Here is an 18,437-nt window from a genome sequence, read left to right as displayed (position 1 = left end):
CCAATCCCTAGGTACCTTCCCCTCTTTCATACATTTATTAACCACTTCGCTGTCTGTGCCATAATACGGGTTTGAAGTGGTGAAGCAAGTGATAAATTTGGGCCTCGATATGAGAGAATGGGTCTATACAGTAAATGCACAAAATAAAAAAGATCATGCAGCACGCAGTGCACGAGAAAAACTGTGACTGTGTTTTTGGTTGAACCCTTAAACTGTCCAAACGTAGATCTACATTAGCACTGCTAGCGCTGCAAATGTGAATCAACATTTTATTTTTCCTGCCTCCAAATTTGAGACAATTGGCCTGAGATGTCGAGTCAGTATAGAATGGGTCTTAACACTTGGTGTGCACAGTATTAAAAAAATCTGGGACAACTTAGTACCTTATGGGAGTACCAGTTCAATTGAATGCCAGCTAGAGCAAAGAGCATGGCAAACACCAGGGGTTCACTGATGTCATGTCGTATTAACTCTCCCCTTTTAAGAGGAAAGTGATGTTGACTCTGAGTTTAGTGGCTTTGAGATGGATGTGGCCTCAAGTGGTTGAGGAAATATCAAAAACCTTGATAATAACCCATGTGCAACATTTGTGCAGCATCCTTTCAATTTTGATACCACTGCTAGTGTCATCCTGCCATTATGTCCTATAACCTAAGTAAAGAGAAACAATTCTGGAACCTGTAATATGTGTTTGGCAGGCCAGGTGGCTGGATGACCGGGAGGGAGGCTGGCTGGCTGGCTGCTGGCTGGCAGGCCAGGTGGCTGGCAGGTCGGGTTGCTGGCAGGTCGGGTTGCTGGCAGGTCGGGTGGCTGGCAGGTTGGGTGGCTGGCAGGCCAGGTGGCTGGCAGGCCCGGTGGCTGGCAGGCCAGGTGGCTGGCAGCCCGGGTGACTGGCAGCCCGGGTGGCTGGCAGGCCGGGTGGCTGGCAGGCTGGGTGGCTGGCTGGCCAGGTGGCTGATTGACTTTGGCTGTCTCTATATACTCCTTGAATTCCTGCACATACTTTTCAGCTGCTTTGTGGTCCGAACTGGCAGCCTCATCATCCTTATCACACTATGTATGCCACTATGCTTTTTAAATCTCTCAAACCAACCTTTGCTGGCCTTAAATTCACTCACATCATCACTAGTTGCAGGCATTTTTTTAATTAAATCCTCATGCAACTTCCTAGCCTTTTCACTTATGATCACTTGAGAGATGCTATCTCCTGCTACAGTGGACCCTCAACCAGCAATATTAATCCATTCCTAAGAGCTCATCGTTAATCAAAATAATCGTTAGTCAAGTTAATTTTCCCCATAAGAAATAATGGAAATCAAATTAATCCATGCAAGACACCCCAAAGTATTGAAAAAAAAAATTTTTACCACGTGAAATATTAATTTTAATACACACAAACTGAAGAAGACATGCACAGTTACATGACACTTACCTTTATTGAAGATCTGGTGATGATTGATGGGATGGGAGGAGGGGAGACCGTTGATCTTGTTAGTGTTTAGAAGGGGAATCCCCTTCCATTAGCACTTGAGGTAGCAAGTCTTTTTCTGGGGTTACTTCCGTTGTTCTTTTAATGCCACTAGGACCAGCTTCAATCACTGGACTTCTGTCGCACAACATATCTGTCCATAGAGGCCTGTACCTCTCGTTCCTTTATCCTAAAGTGTTTCACAACATTGTCAGTGTAATAGTCACCAGCACGGCTTGCAATAGCTGTGTGAGGGTGATTTTCATCAAAAAAGGTTTGCACTTTAAGCCACATTGCACACATTTCCTTAATCTTTGCAGTAGGCAACTTCTTCAATTTCTCTCCCCTCCTCCAAAGCAGTTTCCTCAGGTGTGGCCTCTTAATGTTGAAGATGATCTAGCAGCTCATCAGTGGTTTGTTCTTCATTGTCCTCCTCCACCAACTCTTCCACATCCTCCCCACTACCCTCACCAATATGAGCACTAGTTCTAGACATTTTTTCCTGTTCACCTGGGTGTTAGTCAACTGTTGTGGGTCGCATCCTGGGGGACAAGATTAAGGACCCCCAATGGAAATAAGTTAGACAGTCCTCGATGATGCACTGACTTTCTTGGGTTATCCTGGGTGGCTAACCCTCCGGGGTTAATGGTTTCTCGGTAATTGTTTCACGTTAAGCCACACCAACAACACTCTCTCCACATCTTCAAGTAATACAGCTGATGGTGGTGCAGCAACAACAACAGCTGACTGTGGTGCAGCAGCAGCTGCACCTTTGGCAAGAAAAGCTTCCTTGATTGCCGTTTTCTTACCCACAATAGTAGCGATGGTTGATTGGGGTTTATTATACAACCTGACCAGCTCAGAGACACGCACTCCACTTTCATACTTAGCAATGACCTCTTTCTTCATCTCCATAGTAATTCTCACCCTTTTTGCTGTAGGGTTGGCACTAGAAGCTTTTTTGGGGCCCATGGTGACTTATTTTGCAGGTGCAATCACTACAAAGGCTGTGATAATATAAAATGTTCCAGTTGTCGTATGTTTGGAGGCGACCGCGGTGGCTGGCTGGCTTGTAAACACTGTCACCCAAGGGACAAGTGAGGCGCGCTCAGGCCAAAGTGGACGCGTATGGTACGGAACGAATAGCGCTGGTCGGGTTTTTAAGCGCTAGTTGAGGCAAAATTTTTGCGTTTAAATGTATCGCTAGTCAGATTTATCGTTAATTGATGCCATCGCTGGTTAAGGGTCCACAATATCTGTTTTTCATTTATCCATACCAATAAGAGTCTCTCAACATCTTCCATCACTTGCGATCTCTGTTTCGAAAACACAGTTGAACCTTTGGCAAGAACAGCTTCCTTGATTGCTGTTTTGTTGGACACAATAGTAGCGATGGTTGATTGGGGTTTATTATACAACCTGGCCAGCTCGGAGACACGCACTCCACTTTCATACTTAGCAATGATCTCTTTTTTCATCTCTATAGTAATTCTCACCCTTATTACTGTAGGGTTGGCACTAGAAGCTTTCTTGGGGCCCATGGTCACTTATTTTGCAGATAAAATCACCAAAAACACTGTAATAATACGAAATGTTCCGATTGTATGCTTGGATGTTACCGCGGAGGCTGGCTGGTAAACAATGCCACCGGTGCAACATGTGAGGCTGGCTCAGGCCTGACATTAGACGCGTCTCGGACGAAAAGCGCTGAGCGGGTTTTTTTTAGCAGTATGCGAGGCAAAATCTTATCGATAAAATGTATCGGCATGCGGATTTAACGTTATGTAATGCCAACGGTATGCGGGGGTCCACTGTATTAGTGTCAGAACAAACATTGGCTATGAAATCACAAGAACTACTATCAATTGTAATTTTTTTTTTTAACAAGTCGGCTGTCTCCCACTGAGGCAGGGTGACCCAAAAAGAAAGAAAATCCCCAAAAAGAAAATACTTTCATCATCATTCAATTCTTTCACCTCACTCACACATAATCACTGTTTTTGCAGAGGTGCTCAGAACACAACAGCTTAGAAGCATATACGTATAAAGATACACAACATATCCCTCCAAACTGTCAATATCCCAAACCCCTCCTTTAGAGTGCAGGCATTGTACTTCCCATTTCCAGGGCTCAAGTCTGGCTATATAAAAATAACCGGTTTCCCTGAATCCCTTCACTAAATATTACCCCGCTTACACTCCAACAGATCGTCAGGTCCCAAATACCATTCATCTCCATTCACTATCGAACACGCTCACACACGCCTGGTGGAAGTCCAAGCCCCTCGCACACAAAACCTCCCTTACCCCTTCCTTCCAGCCTTTTCAACGACGACCCCTACCCCGCCTTCCTTCCCCTACAAATTCAAATGCTCTCCATGTCATTCTACTTTGATCCATTCTCTCTAAATGACCAAACCACCTCAACAACCCCTCTTCAGCCCTCTGACTAATACTTTTATTATCTCCACACCTTCTCCTAATTTCCACACTCCAAATTTTCTGCATAATATTTACACCACACATTGCCCTTAGACAGGACATCTCCACTGCCTCCAACCGCCTCCTCGCTGCTGCATTCACAACCCAAGCTTCACACCCATATAAGTGTTGGTACTACTATACTTTTATACATTCCCTTCTTTGCCTCCATAGATAATGTTTTTTGTCTCCACATATACCTCAATGCACCACTCACCTTTTTTTCCCTCATCAATTCTATGATTAACCTCATCCTTTATAAATCCATCCGCCGACACGTCAACTCCCAAGTATCTGAAAACATTCACTTCTTCCATACTCCTCCTCCCCAATTTGATATCCAATTTTTCTTTATCTAAATCATCCGATACCCTCATCACCTTACTCTTTTCTATGTTCACTTTCAACTTTCTACCTTTACACACACTCCCAAACTCATCCACTAACCTTTGCAATTTTTCTTTAGAATCTCCCATAAGCACAGTATCATCAGCAAAAAGTAACTGTGTCAATTCCCATTTTGTATTTGATTCCCCATAATTTAATCCCACCCCTCTCCCGAACACCCTAGCATTTACTTCTTTTACAACCCCATCTATAAATATATTAAACACCCATGGTGACATTACACATCCCTGTCTAAGACCTACTTTTACTGGGAAGTTGTCTCCCTCTCTTCTACACACCCTAACCTGAGCCTCACTATCCTCATAAAACCTTTTTACAGCATTTAGTAACTTACCACCTATTCCATATACTTGCAACATCTGCCACATTGCTCCTCTATCCACTATCATATGCCTTTTCTAAATCCATAAATGCAATAAAACCTTCCCTACCTTTATCCAAATACTGTACACATATATGCTTCAATGTAAACACTTGATCTACACATCCCCTACCCACTCTGAAACCTCCTTGCTCATCCGCAATTCTACATTCTGTCTTACCTCTAATTCTTTCAATTATAACCCTACCGTACACTTTTCCTGGTATATTCAGTAAACTTATTCCTCTATAATTTTTACAATATCTTTTGTCCCCCTTCCCTTTATATAAAGGGACTATACATGCTTTCCGCCAATCTCTAGGTGCCTTCCCCTCTTTCATACATTTATTAAGCAAAAATACCAACCACTTCAACACTATATACCCCCCTGCTTTTAACATTTCTGTCATGATCCCGTCAGTTCCAGCTGCTTTACCCCCTTTCATTCTACGTAATACCTCACGCACCTCCCCCACACTCGCATCCTGTTTTTCTTCACTCCTAAAAGATGGTATACCTCCATGTCCAGTGCATGAAATTACCGCCTCCCTTTCTTCGTCGACATTTAAAAGTTCCTCAAAATATTCTCGCCATCTACCCAAAACCTCCCTCTCCCCATCTACTAAATCCCCTACTCTGTTTTTAACTGACAAATCCATATGTTCCCTAGGCTTTCTTAACTTGTTTAACTCACTCCAAAATTTTTTCTTATTTTCATTAAAATTTCTTGACAGTGCCTCTCCCACTCTATCATCTGCTCTCCTTTTGCACTCTCTCACCACTCTCTTCACCTTTGTTTTACTCTCCATATACAGTGGCCCCTCAATTATCGTCCATAATCCGTTCCTGGAAGTAGGACTATTATAGAAATAGACGATTTTCGAATCAATTTTCCCCATAAGAAATAATGTAAATACAATTAATCCATTCCTAACACCCAGAAATATTAAAACAAAAATTTTTTTTACATGAAATATAGATATAGTACATAAACAATACAATGGCACATGATGAATGAAACATTAACAGCATAACACTTACCTTTATTGGCGATTCTTCTTAGTGTATGGAAGACTGGAGGAGAGACATTGAATTACTGTTTGGAAGGGGAATCCCCTTCCATCAACACCTCAGGTACCAAGTGCTTTTCTGGGGTTACTTCTCTTCTCTGTCTCTTAATGCCACTAGGACCAGCTTGAGAGTCACTGGAATCCTGTCTCACAAAAGAACTGTCCAGAGAGCTCTGTTTCTGGCGTCTCTTTAAAACTTCCCTAAAATGGGCCAAGACTCTGTCACTGTACAAGTTGCCGATATGGCTTGCAACATCCTTCTCAGGGTGATGTTTCTCCATAAATTTTTCCATCCTACCCCACATTTCAAAAATCTCCTTAATTTCTAAAGAAGGCACCTTCTTCCATCTCTCTTCCTCCTCCTCTGCAGCAAGATTCTGACCTGCGATCTGTTGCTCTTCCTGCTGAAACTCTTGCTCCTTTCATATTGTTCAAGGATGTTTTTCTTAAATTCAATCGTATTTCTCACCTTCTTTACCCAAGGTTTGGCACTAGGATCTTTCTTTGGAGCCATGGTAGCTTATTTAGCACTTGTAAGCACTAAAATGAATGGAATATTATGAAATATTTTGTATGAACACGTGAGGGGACCGTCGCTCACTGGTAAACAATGGCACACTGGCTGGGAACGGCTCAGAGCCGTGAGTACGTGTCCAGGACGAAAGACGATTAGAGAGTTATCGGACCATTTGCGAGCCAATGTTTAGACAGAATAACGGAACTATTTCCAAAATGGACAACTTTCAGGCCGGACGATTATTGAGGGACCACTGTACTCTACTCTTCTTATAACACTTCTGCTTTGTAAAAACCTCTCATAAGCTAACTTTTTCTCTTTTATCACAACCTTTACTGCATCATTCCACCAATCACACCTCTTTCCTCCTGCACCCACCCTCCTATAAAAATTATATAAATTAAAATAAAAGCAAGAAAAAAGGTATATCGGCAACACTTCTGCATGCGGCAGGACTCGATGTTGCCGTCAGGTGAGCATTCGGCACCAACTTCTTTGTCTTATATCTTGGTAAGTACTGGTCCGGGGGTCAACGCCCCCGCGGCCCGGTCTGAGACCAGGCCTCCTGGTGGATCAGAGCCTGATCAGCCAGGCTGTTGCTGCTGGCTGCACGCAAACCAACATACGAGCCACAGCCCGGCTGATCCGGAACTGACTTTAGGTGCTTGTCCAGTGCCAGCTTGAAGACTGCCAGGGGTCTGTTGGTAATCCCCCTTATGTGTGCTGGGAGGCAGTTGAACAGTCTCGGGCCCCTGACACTTATTGTATGGTCTCTTAACGTGCTAGTGACACCCCTGCTTTTCATTGGGGGGATGGTGCATCGTCTGCCAAGTCTTTTGCTTTCGTAGTGGGTGATTTTCGTGTGCAAGTTCGGTACTAGTCCCTCTAGGATTTTCCAGGTGTATATAATCATGTATCTCTCCCTCCTGCGTTCCAGGGAATACAGGTTTAGGAACCTCAAGCGCTCCCAATAATTGAGGTGTTTTATCTCCGTTATGCGCGCCGTGAAAGTTCTCTGTACATTTTCTAGGTCGGCAATTTCACCTGCCTTGAAAGGTGCTGTTAGTGTGCAGCAATATTCCAGCCTAGATAGAACAAGTGACCTGAAGAGTGTCATCATGGGCTTGGCCTCCCTAGTTTTGAAGGTTCTCATTATCCATCCTGTCATTTTTCTAGCAGATGCGATTGATACAGTGTTATGGTCCTTGAAGGTGAGATCCTCCGACATGATCACTCCCAGGTCTTTGACGTTGGTGTTTCGCTCTATTTTGTGGCCAGAATTTGTTTTGTACTCTGATGAAGATTTAATTTCCTCATGTTTACCATATCTGAGTAATTGAAATTTCTCATCGTTGAACTTCATATTGTTTTCTGCAGCCCACTGAAAGATTTGGTTGATGTCTGCCTGGAGCTTTGCAGTGTCTGCAATGGAAGACACTGTCATGCAGATTCGGGTGTCATCTGCAAAGGAAGACACGGTGCTGTGGCTGACATCCTTGTCTATGTCGGATATAAGGATGAGGAACAAGATGGGAGCGAGTACTGTGCCTTGTGGAACAGAGCTTTTCACCGTAGCTGCCTCGGACTTTACTCTGTTGACGACTACTCTCTGTGTTCTGTTAGTGAGGAAATTATAGATCCATCGACCGACTTTTCCTGTTATTCCTTTAGCACGCATTTTGTGCGCTATTACGCCATGGTCACACTTGTCGAAGGCTTTTGCAAAGTCTGTATATATTACATCTGCATTCTTTTTGTCTTCTAGTGCATTTAGGACCTTGTCGTAGTGGTCCAATAGTTGAGACAGACAGGAGCGACCTGTTCTAAACCCATGTTGCCCTGGGTTGTGTAACTGATGGGTTTCTAGATGCGTGGTGATCTTGCTTCTTAGGACCCTTTCAAAGATTTTTATGATATGGGATGTTAGTGCTATTGGTCTGTAGTTCTTTGCTGTTGCTTTACTGCCCCCTTTGTGGAGTGGGGCTATGTCTGTTGTTTTTAGTAACTGTGGGACGACCCCCGTGTCCATGCTCCCTCTCCATAGGATGGAAAAGGCTCGTGATAGGGGCTTCTTGCAGTTCTTGATGAACACAGAGTTCCATGAGTCTGGCCCTGGGGCAGAGTGCATGGGCATGTCATTTATCGCCTGTTCGAAGTCATTTGGCGTCAGGATAACATCGGATAGGCTTGTGTTAATCAAATTTTGTGGCTCTCTCATAAAAAATTCATTTTGATCTTCGACTCTCAGTCTGGTTAGCGGCTTGCTAAAAACTGAGTCATATTGGGACTTGAGTAGCTCACTCATTTCCTTGTTGTCATCTGTGTAGGACCCATCTTGTTTAAGTAGGGGCCCAATACTGGACGTTGTTCTCGATTTTGATTTGGCATAGGAGAAGAAATACTTTGGGTTTCTTTCGATTTCATTTATGGCTTTTAGTTCTTCCCGCGATTCCTGACTCCTAAAGGATTCTTTTAGCTTAAGTTCGATGCTTGCTATTTCTCTGACCAGTGTCTCCCTACGCATTTCAGATATATTGACCTCTTTTAGCCGCTCTGTTATTCTTTTCCGTCGCCTGTAAAGGGAGCGCCTGTCTCTCTCTGTTTTACATCTACTCCTCCTTTTTCTTAGAGGAATAAGCCTTGTGCATACATCGAGTGCTACCGAGTTAATCTGTTCTAGGCATAAGTTGGGGTCTGTGTTGCTTAGTATATCTTCCCAGCTTATATCGGTTAGGACTTGGTTTACTTGGTCCCACTTTATGTTTTTGTTATTGAAGTTGAATTTGGTGAATGCTCCCTCGTGACTAATCTCATTATGTCGGTCTGGGGCTCCGCGCATACATGACTGAACCTCAATTATGTTGTGATCTGAGTATATTGTTTTTGATATGGTGATATTTCTTATCAGATCATCATTGTTAGTGAAGATGAGGTCTAGTGTATTCTCCAGTCTAGTAGGCTCTATTATTTGCTGGTTTAAATTGAATTTTGTGCAGAGATTTAAAAGCTCGCGTGAGTGTGAGTTTTCATCAGAGCTGCCTCCTGGTGTTATTACTGCAACAATATTATTTGCTATATTCCTCCATTTTAGGTACCTTAAGTTGAAATCCCCCAGGAGCAAGATGTTGGGTGCAGGAGCTGGAAGGTTTTCCAGACAGTGGTCAATTTTTAACAGCTGTTCCTGGAATTGCTGGGATGTTGCATCCGGAGGCTTGTAGACTATCACAATGACTAGGTTTTGGTTCTCGACCTTTACTGCTAAAACTTCCACTACATCATTTGAGGCATTTAGCAGTTCTGTGCAAACAAGTGACTCTGCAATGTACAGGCCAACCCCCCCCTTTTGCCTGTTCACTCTGTCACATCTGTATAGGTTGTAACCTGGGATCCATATTTCGTTGTCCAAGTGATCCTTTATGTGGGTCTCAGTGAAAGCCGCGAACATTGCCTTTGCCTCTGCAAGCAGTCCACGGATGAAAGGTATTTTGTTGTTTGTTGCTGGCTTTAGACCCTGTATATTTGCAAAGAAGAATGTTATCGGACTGGTGGTATTGTTGGTACTGGGGGGGGATTTTTTTTCCGGCATTAGTATCTGTATCTGTCGGTTTGGAGTGGAGGCCATCGACTGTGGTTCCACTCCAGGAATGACTGGATTTGGTGTACGATTTCTGCCATTTCCTGCCAGTTTTTTTTCCTTCCTGGCACTAAAAAACCTCTCCCTCTTGAGTGGCTGTGGCTACCCAGGTTTTCCCATGGCCTGGATGTTTTGTATCTTTTTGTCCCCTTTAGATGGTATGCCTGGCAATTTAAGTTATAGCACAGTCTTTCCTGTACTGAAGAGGTACACAGTTCAGGGTGAAAAAGCTTACAGGAAGGGAGTTTGCATTTTCCTGTTGTCATATGGGCATGGCATTTCCTAGGGTGGTCATAGTTGCACGTCCCATCTGTTTTTCCAGATTTCCCATGCCAGCAGATACCGAGTGCATAGTATGTGCACAGGCTTGGTTTCCGTTTGCCTTGGGTTTCTGTGTCTGTATTCCCTGTTGGTGCATGTTTCCCTGTCTTACTTCTATCCTCCCTAGCACCAACAATGGAGCTCCCACCATTTGTTTTTGGTAATATATCCTCACTATTGCTAGTGGAGTCCTCTTGTTTGCTATTTCCTGCGGTATTTCTAGTTTGCAATATTGGTTTTATCTTATCTTTGACTACACTTGTTTCCCTACTATGGCTCCTGTCCCCTATGCAGTCATTCATATGTATTCCTTCCTGCGTATAATTCCCGACTACCTGGACAAAATCTCCAGCTTCACCATTACTGTCTCCCAGGACAGCATCTCCAGCTTCCCCATTACTGTCTCCCAGGACAGCATCTCCAGCTTCACCATTACTGTCTCCCAGGACAGCACCTCCAGCTTCACCATTACTGTCTCCCAGGACAGCACCTCCAGCTTCCCCATTACTGTCTCCCAGGACAGCACTATCAGCCCCCCATTTACTGACTACCAGGACATCATCTCCAGCCTTACAGTTTCTGACTACATGGCCAGTATCAAGGGCAGTACCATTCAGCCCGGACTTTTTATGTTCCCATCTGTTATAGAAAGCTTCCAGGTTTTCTATGAAAGCAGCTTTGATGTTGACCTCTTTTAATACCCTTGTGATTTTAGTCCACAGATTTATCTCATTTGGGCATACCCAAAAACACTTCCCTGTTTTAATACTGCTTGTAGCTAGTTCTTGGATATCTGCACAAGGGGCGTGACACCAATTTCCACAGAAATGACAATTTATGCATGTGGAAGCCCGTTTGTTTGACTGACCACAGACTACACACAGCTTCATAATGATTTGAATGGTTGATTTACTGCAATTCTACTAGCAACCTCTTGAATATTCTATTAATAACCTGCTAGGTGGTGCACAACGAAACCGTTTGAAACCAGTCCAGGGTTCGGACCAGTCAAGGGTTCGGACCAGTCAAGGGTTTGGACCAGTCTATCTGATCTGATCAGTGGGTCACTTATTTAAACCATACTGGTCGGTGATTTGAGCTAACACATGAAGGATCTACTGGAAATTATCTACCCGAGTAATATGTGATTTGATTGATACAAAAGTATAACTTGCGTGTTGAAGAGCCGGTGACTGCTGGCACTCCTACAATGACGAACGGTCGAGCCTCCACCTTTGTTTATCAATCGCTGTATCTAGCTTCTCTATTTTTTTTTTTTTCCGTCTCCACCACAATAAATGCTATATTATCACTATAGTTGACTGGTGCAAATTTTGGAGGAAGGGCGCTTTTTCTGTAGTAATAATTGCTTCTCGTTGTGTATATTGCGACCGCTGGTAACTACAGGTTATATGAAATTCACAGTAACGTCTGGTATTTCAAGAAAAAGAAACTAATGAAAGTCACTCCACTTCACTAAGTACCATTATAATACTGGTTAGTTGCTACTACAACACTGTATTCTGCTATTCACTGGTATCACTAGATTATATGCGAGTACACTAGCAGGCCAGGAAGATTATTAAAAACAGCTGACCTGTGGTAAGTTTCTGGCGACTTCTGGCACCTGCCTCTATAGGCTTATCACTTCATTTACAAATTCACCTGTTTTCAAATGACACTTTAGCCTTTATCATCAATATACTAGGGAGCCACTGTAGTATACACTATACACTATGTATACTCAATGCTTTCAGGGAGACTTTCTTTCCTCTGACACAAAGTTCAATATTATTATTTTTCCACACGGGACAGGCCTATGATTCCCCTCTGGCAGTAAACTCTGCTAGGAAGTGCACACTAATTCTCCTTTTTTTACTCAGTATATAATGTTTTCCGCCCAAGATTGGTTCCAGGCGCTAGAGGGATGTATCGTATAGGATTGATGACACAAATTAAAGTTCTAGCATGTAAGAGCGACCATGAAAACACCAGAAAAACCGGGAGCACAATATATAACAATATAACAAAAAAAAATGTAGATAAAAGTTTTTTTTACACGTTTTCAAATGTAAAACAAAAAAGAAGATCTACATTTTTTTACATACTTTCAGATGTTAAAAAAACGTATATACGTATATGTTTGGACCATTTAAGGGTTAAACCAAAAACATGGTCAAAGTTTTTTTTTTTCTCATTACGCACTGTGTGCTGCAGGATTTTTTTTTATACTGTGCACACTGATCACATAGACCCATTCTTTCATATGTAGGCCTACCAGCTTTCTCTCGCTAGATTTGAAGGCACTAGAATTTATGCGTACTAGTACGTCAATAACCCAGGTGCGTAAAATGTACTAGTTCATCGGAAATCCTGAAAGGGTTAATCCCATCAATCCCAGATGCTTTACCCACTTTCATTCTACCCACAGCCTCATGCACCTCCTCCACACTCACGTTTGACTCTTCCTCACTCTTACAAGATGTTATACCTCCCTGACTAATGCATGAAATCACAGCTTCCCTTTCATCATCAACATTAAACAGTTCCTCAGAATATTCCCTCCATCTTCCCAATTCCTCCAACACTCTTATCTAATAACTCTCCTCTCCTGTTTTTAACTGCCAAGTCCATTCATTAATTTCACTCCAAAACTTTTTCTTATTCTCCATATACCCCTCCCTCCATATATCACTTTTACTTTGTAAAAACCTCTCATATGCTAATGTTTTCTCTCTCACTACTCTCTCTACCTCATCATTCCACCAATTGCTCCTTTTCCCTCCTCCAGCATATCTGTACTTAATCTATATTCAGATTTTTTCCATGTCTTCTCTATCTACTATTCGAAAATTTAACAACTATAAAAAATTCAGTATTAAGTAACTTACTTTCAACAACTCTAGCACATATCTCTGATCCAATGCCACACTGGGGCCATCCTTGCTCAACTGTCACCAGGTTATGAGTCTTTATCACAGACTTAACAATAGTCTCCTCATCCAAGGGTCGCAGAGAGCGAAGATTTATGACCTCACACTCTACACCTTCACCAGCAAGTGCAGTTGCTGCCTCTAGTGCCAACATCACAGCTCGGGAGTGTGCAACTAAGGTTATATGCTGACCTAGAAAGAAATAAGAAAAACTAAATAATGATAATCAGATTAAAGCCTTAAACACAGTCATTAGAATATATTAATAAGTAAGAAATCAGAAAGCTAAGATTGCATCTGATAGAAATGATGTAGAATTAAGACAATTTTTGGGGGTAAAAAAGTTGCAGAAACAAACTATAAAGTCTACTCTAGTTCTCCAAAAATAATACTCTAGCATCATATATATGAACTTAACAGAAATACAATATCTTATATCATACAATACACAAGTGTGCACACAAGTAATTTAGAGGAGTAAAACACTACAATTATATAAGTAAAGTACATAATTAAAACAAGACCCAACAGATTTGAAGATAAAGTACAGTATACATCGACAGGAGAAATATTATTCCCAAGGTAAACATCCATCAGCATTTTCACTCTCACTTACCTATCTCAAGGACACCACTTAACAACCTTTTTCTCACACGGCTCGTGTTGTTTGGAATAATTTCTTTAACAGGTATTTCAGAAACAATGTTAACTAGCCATAAGAAAGCTGAATGCCATGACTCTAATGTTGCCCCATACCCAAAATAATTACCATATAAGTGGAACCTCTGTTTACGAACTTAATCCGTTCCGTGACCTTGTTTGTATCCTGATTAGTATGCTGAGTTAATTTTCCTCATTTAAATTTATTGAAAAGTCATTAATCCGTTCCGGCGCAATTCCTGCTCTCAGAGGCAGGAAAAATACACTCTATGGCTTATTTAAAATACATTCTATGACTCATTTATCTATCATAATTGATCTAATATGACATAATAAACAATATAAATAACATAGAAACATGATATATACACTAGAATGAATAAAATAGGCCATAATACGGTAAGTGGAGGCAGCCATAACAGCTCCCGCATTGTTGTGGTATTCACTGCCATCTACTGACGGCCTTTTGAAGCCATCTATCATAATTATTATTATAGCACATTATTACATTATACAGTGGAACCTCAAAAATCGAACTTAATCCGTTCCAGGAGCTAGTTCTAAATTCGAAAAGTCTGAAATTTGAAGCAATATTTCCCATAAGAAATAATGGAAATACAATTAATCCATTCCAGAAACCCAAAAATATTCACACAAAAAATACATTTTATAGAGATTAATTACAGCTTTACATACAACAAATATTATAGTTTTTAATTATGTATAGTAATACATATAAAATAACATTTTTACTTACCTTTATTGAAGATTGGTGATGGCATCTGGAAGATAGGGAGGAGGAGAGATGGAGTTGGGGTTAGTGTTTGGAAGGAGAATCCCCCTCCATGAGGACTTCAGGTAAAGCCCTCTCTGGGGTTACTTCCCTTCTCTGTCTTTTAATGCCACTAGGACCAGCTTGAGAGTCACTGGACCCCTGTCTCACAAAATAACTGTCCACAGTCCTCTGTTTCTGGCGCCTCTTTAACATTTCCCTAAAATGGGACATGGTTCTGTCACTGAACTTGTTGCAAAGATGGCTTGTTTGAGCTTGCTCAGGGTGGTACTTCTGCACAAACATTTGGACGTCATTCCATTTGGCACAAATCTCCTTAATCTTTGAAGAAGACACCTCATCCACTCCCTATATTAACACCTTTCGCAACATCAGCTTCCTTGATTTGTTCTTTCTTTGACAGGATAGAACCGATGGTCGACTTGTTTTTCCCATACATCCTGGCAAGTTCAACAAGTCTCACACCACTCTCATACTTCTGTATTCTTTCCTTCTTCACATCTATGGTGTTTCTCACTTTCTTTACCACAGGGGTACCAGTTTCTTTGGGCCCATGGCAGCTTATTTCACAGTCCCACAAGCACTAAACACAACGAAATAATCGTAAAATGCGTGAATGAGAGAGCAGGTTAGTGTTTACTCAAGCATAAACAAAGCTAGACTGCTCACAGCGCCTGCACGGGGACGCGGACAGAGCGGGCGAAAGACTGATCCCGTACCTGGCGATCCGAAAATAGGGGCACGTTCGATAATAGGGAAACAGTTTGTCCGAAAAAATGGTCCTATTTTCGAAACGTTCAATATGCGATACATTTGATTTTTGAGGTTCCACTGTACGTATTATCATATATTACTATATTATTATTATTATTATAATGGGGAAATGCTTGTGGGGGGGGGAAGGAAGGTATTCAGGCTTAATTTAAGGAAATGAGCGCAGATCCAATTCCTTAGATCAAGAGCCCCTCACCACATATGTACTATTACTACTACTACTACTACTAATAATAGTAATAATACAACAGTAAAAATAATAATAATAATAGTAAGGAGAAAATTCAAAAGGCTGCCAGTAGTTGGCGTCACCATCAGCAAAACATCGGTAACCACTACTAGTACACTTTTCACCTGTCTAAACTGAGTAGTCTATTAGTATTAGGTTAAGTCTGCCCGAAATACCTTGGTATGATTGTGGCTTTCTTTGTTCCAATCATATTATGTAAACACATATTATAACCTTTGCAAAGAAATAAATATTTTATTTATTTATTTATTTATTTATTTAAGGAACCTCCCTTGAGGGGGAAGTTTGCATCCTGAAATTTCTTTGTGTCCAGAAGCAAAAAATCGACTGAATGACAGTTCGTATCCTGAAAAATTCACATGGTGGGGCGTTCGTAAACCGAGGCTCCACTGTACGGTGGACCCCCGGTATTCGATATTAATCCACTCCTGAGAGCTCATCGAATACCGAAAATATCGAAAAGCGAGTCAATTTTCCCCATAAGAAATAATGGAAATCAAATTAATCCGTGCAAGACACCCAAAAGTATGAAAAAAAATATTTTACCACATGAAATATTAAGTTTAATGCAATAGAATAATTACAATAACAACAATAACAAAAGAATAATAACAATAGAATAACTGACACTTACCTTTAATGAAGGTCTGGTGATGATTGATGGGATGGGAGGAGGGGACAGTGTGGATGGTGTTAGTGTTTAGAAGGGAAATCCCCTTCCATTAGAACTTGAGGTAGCAAGTCCTTTTCTGGGGTTACTTCCCATCTTCTTTTAATGCCACTAGGACCAGCTTGAGAATCACTGGACCTTTGTCGCACAACAAATCTGTCCATAGAGCTTTGTACCTCCCGTTCCTTTACGATTTGTCTAAAATGGGCCACAACATTGTCATTGTAATAGTCACCAGCACAGCTTGCAATAACTGTGTTAGGGTGATTTTCATCCATAAAGGTTTGCAGTTCAACCCACAGTGCACACATTTCCTTAATTTTTGAAGTAGGCACAATGGATTCTACAACTGGCATAGGCTTCTCAGGGTTAGCCCCAAACCCTTCAAAATCTTCCTTAATTTCCATACTAATTCTCACCCTTTTTACCACAGGGTTGGCACTAGAAGCTTTCTTGGGGCCCATGGTGACTTATTTTGCAGAAACAAGCACCAAAAACAGTGATAATATGGAATGTACCGAATGTATCCTTAAATGCGCGCACACTGGCTGGCTTGTAAACACTGGCACACACGGGGCAGTTCAGGCCACACGTGGACACGTCTCGTATGAATCGTATTGAATACCGGGTTTTCAATCGGATACCGAGGCAAAATTTTTGCATTAAAATGCATCAAATACCGGATTTATCGAATACCAGGGGTCCACTGTATATATATATATACAGGTCTCCCTCAACATTCGCGAGGGTTAGGGGATCAAGAGCCTCGCGAATGTTGAAAAACCGTGAATGTTTGGTGCCCCAATATATTGTAGGGAAATATATTACAATACTGCTTCCTTAACTTGTTGAACCATGAATAATCATAAAATACATGAAAACGTTGTAAATTGTACTAAATATATACATGTTATGCTTTAATAACGTATGTTATTTAATAATGTGTGTTAATAACTTGTATGTTAGTCGACTGGTGTGGGTCGCATCCTGGGGGACAAGATTAAGGACCCCAATGGAAATAAGTTAGACAGTCCTCGATGACGCACTGACTTTCTTGGGTTATCCTGGGTGGCTAACCCTCCGGGGTTAAAAATCCAAATGAAATCTTATCTTATCTTGACTCCACCACTGCCTCCAACAATGTGAGTCCCTACTACCCTCCCTCCGACCCCCACAACTGGCAGCCAGCCCTCCCACCACTGTGTGGTGAGTGTATTGTTTGTTCATTATTTGCTATTAAACTACAGTATAAATAATGTAAACCCATCCATGACTGCATATTGGAATGGCTATTCGGACAGGTATTAGACGGTGACATCATGTGTTTACTCTTGAACACTGCAAAGAATCGAACATTTCTGCTATTGCTAATAATAACAATAGTAATAATAATAATAATAATAATAATAATAATAATAATAATAATAATAATAATAATAATAATAAATACGATATAATTGAAGAAGGAAATTGTACAAAAATACGAGGAAGTGGTTGACACATCGTCAGTGTGACTTTGTTTATGCTGGAGGGAACATTAGTCTCCCTGCTCTTCCAAACATTTCACAATAACTCAGCGGTTGAGGCAGTGGTATTTAATAACATATTTTTTTTTTATTATTATCACACTGGCCGATTCCCACCAAGGCAGGGTGGCCCGAAAAAGAAAAACTTTCACCATCATTCACTCCATCACTGTCTTGCCAGAAGGGTGCTTTACACTACAGTTTTTAAACTGCAACATTAACACCCCTCCTTCAGAGTGCAGGCACTGTACTTCCCATCTCCAGGACTCAAGTCCGGCCTGCCGGTTTCCCTGAACCCCTTCATAAATGTTACTTTGCTCACACTCCAACAGCACGTCAAGTATTAAAAACCATTTGTCTCCATTCACTCCTATCAAACACGCTCACGCATGCCTGCTGGAAGTCCAAGCCCCTCGCACACAAAACCTCCTTTACCCCCTCTCTCCAACCTTTCCTAGGCCGACCCTTACCCCGCCTTCCTTCCACTACAGACTGATACACTCTTGAAGTCATTCTGTGTCGCTCCATTCTCTCTACATGTCCGAACCACCTCAACAACCCTTCCTCAGCC

The 18,437-nt window shown here is 41.6% G+C and overlaps 1 protein-coding gene across 2 annotated transcripts in view; it reads right to left on the bottom strand.

Moving 5' to 3' along the window:
• The window catches only part of Pdhb (Pyruvate dehydrogenase E1 beta subunit), a 126,158-nt gene that overhangs the window by 8,587 nt on the left and 99,134 nt on the right, over positions 1 to 18,437 (bottom strand). For both annotated transcript variants that reach the window (XM_053774938.1, XM_070100799.1), the window contains exon 7: positions 13,152 to 13,385. In XM_053774938.1, the coding sequence (XP_053630913.1) occupies positions 13,152 to 13,385 (234 nt within the window). The remainder of the gene's footprint in view (positions 1 to 13,151; positions 13,386 to 18,437) is intronic.

Source organism: Cherax quadricarinatus, chromosome 1 (genome assembly GCF_038502225.1).
Source record: "Cherax quadricarinatus isolate ZL_2023a chromosome 1, ASM3850222v1, whole genome shotgun sequence".
Lineage (NCBI taxonomy): Eukaryota > Metazoa > Arthropoda > Malacostraca > Decapoda > Parastacidae > Cherax > Cherax quadricarinatus.
Note: the sequence above shows the minus strand (reverse complement) of the source record. Positions and strands in the feature narration are given on the sequence as shown.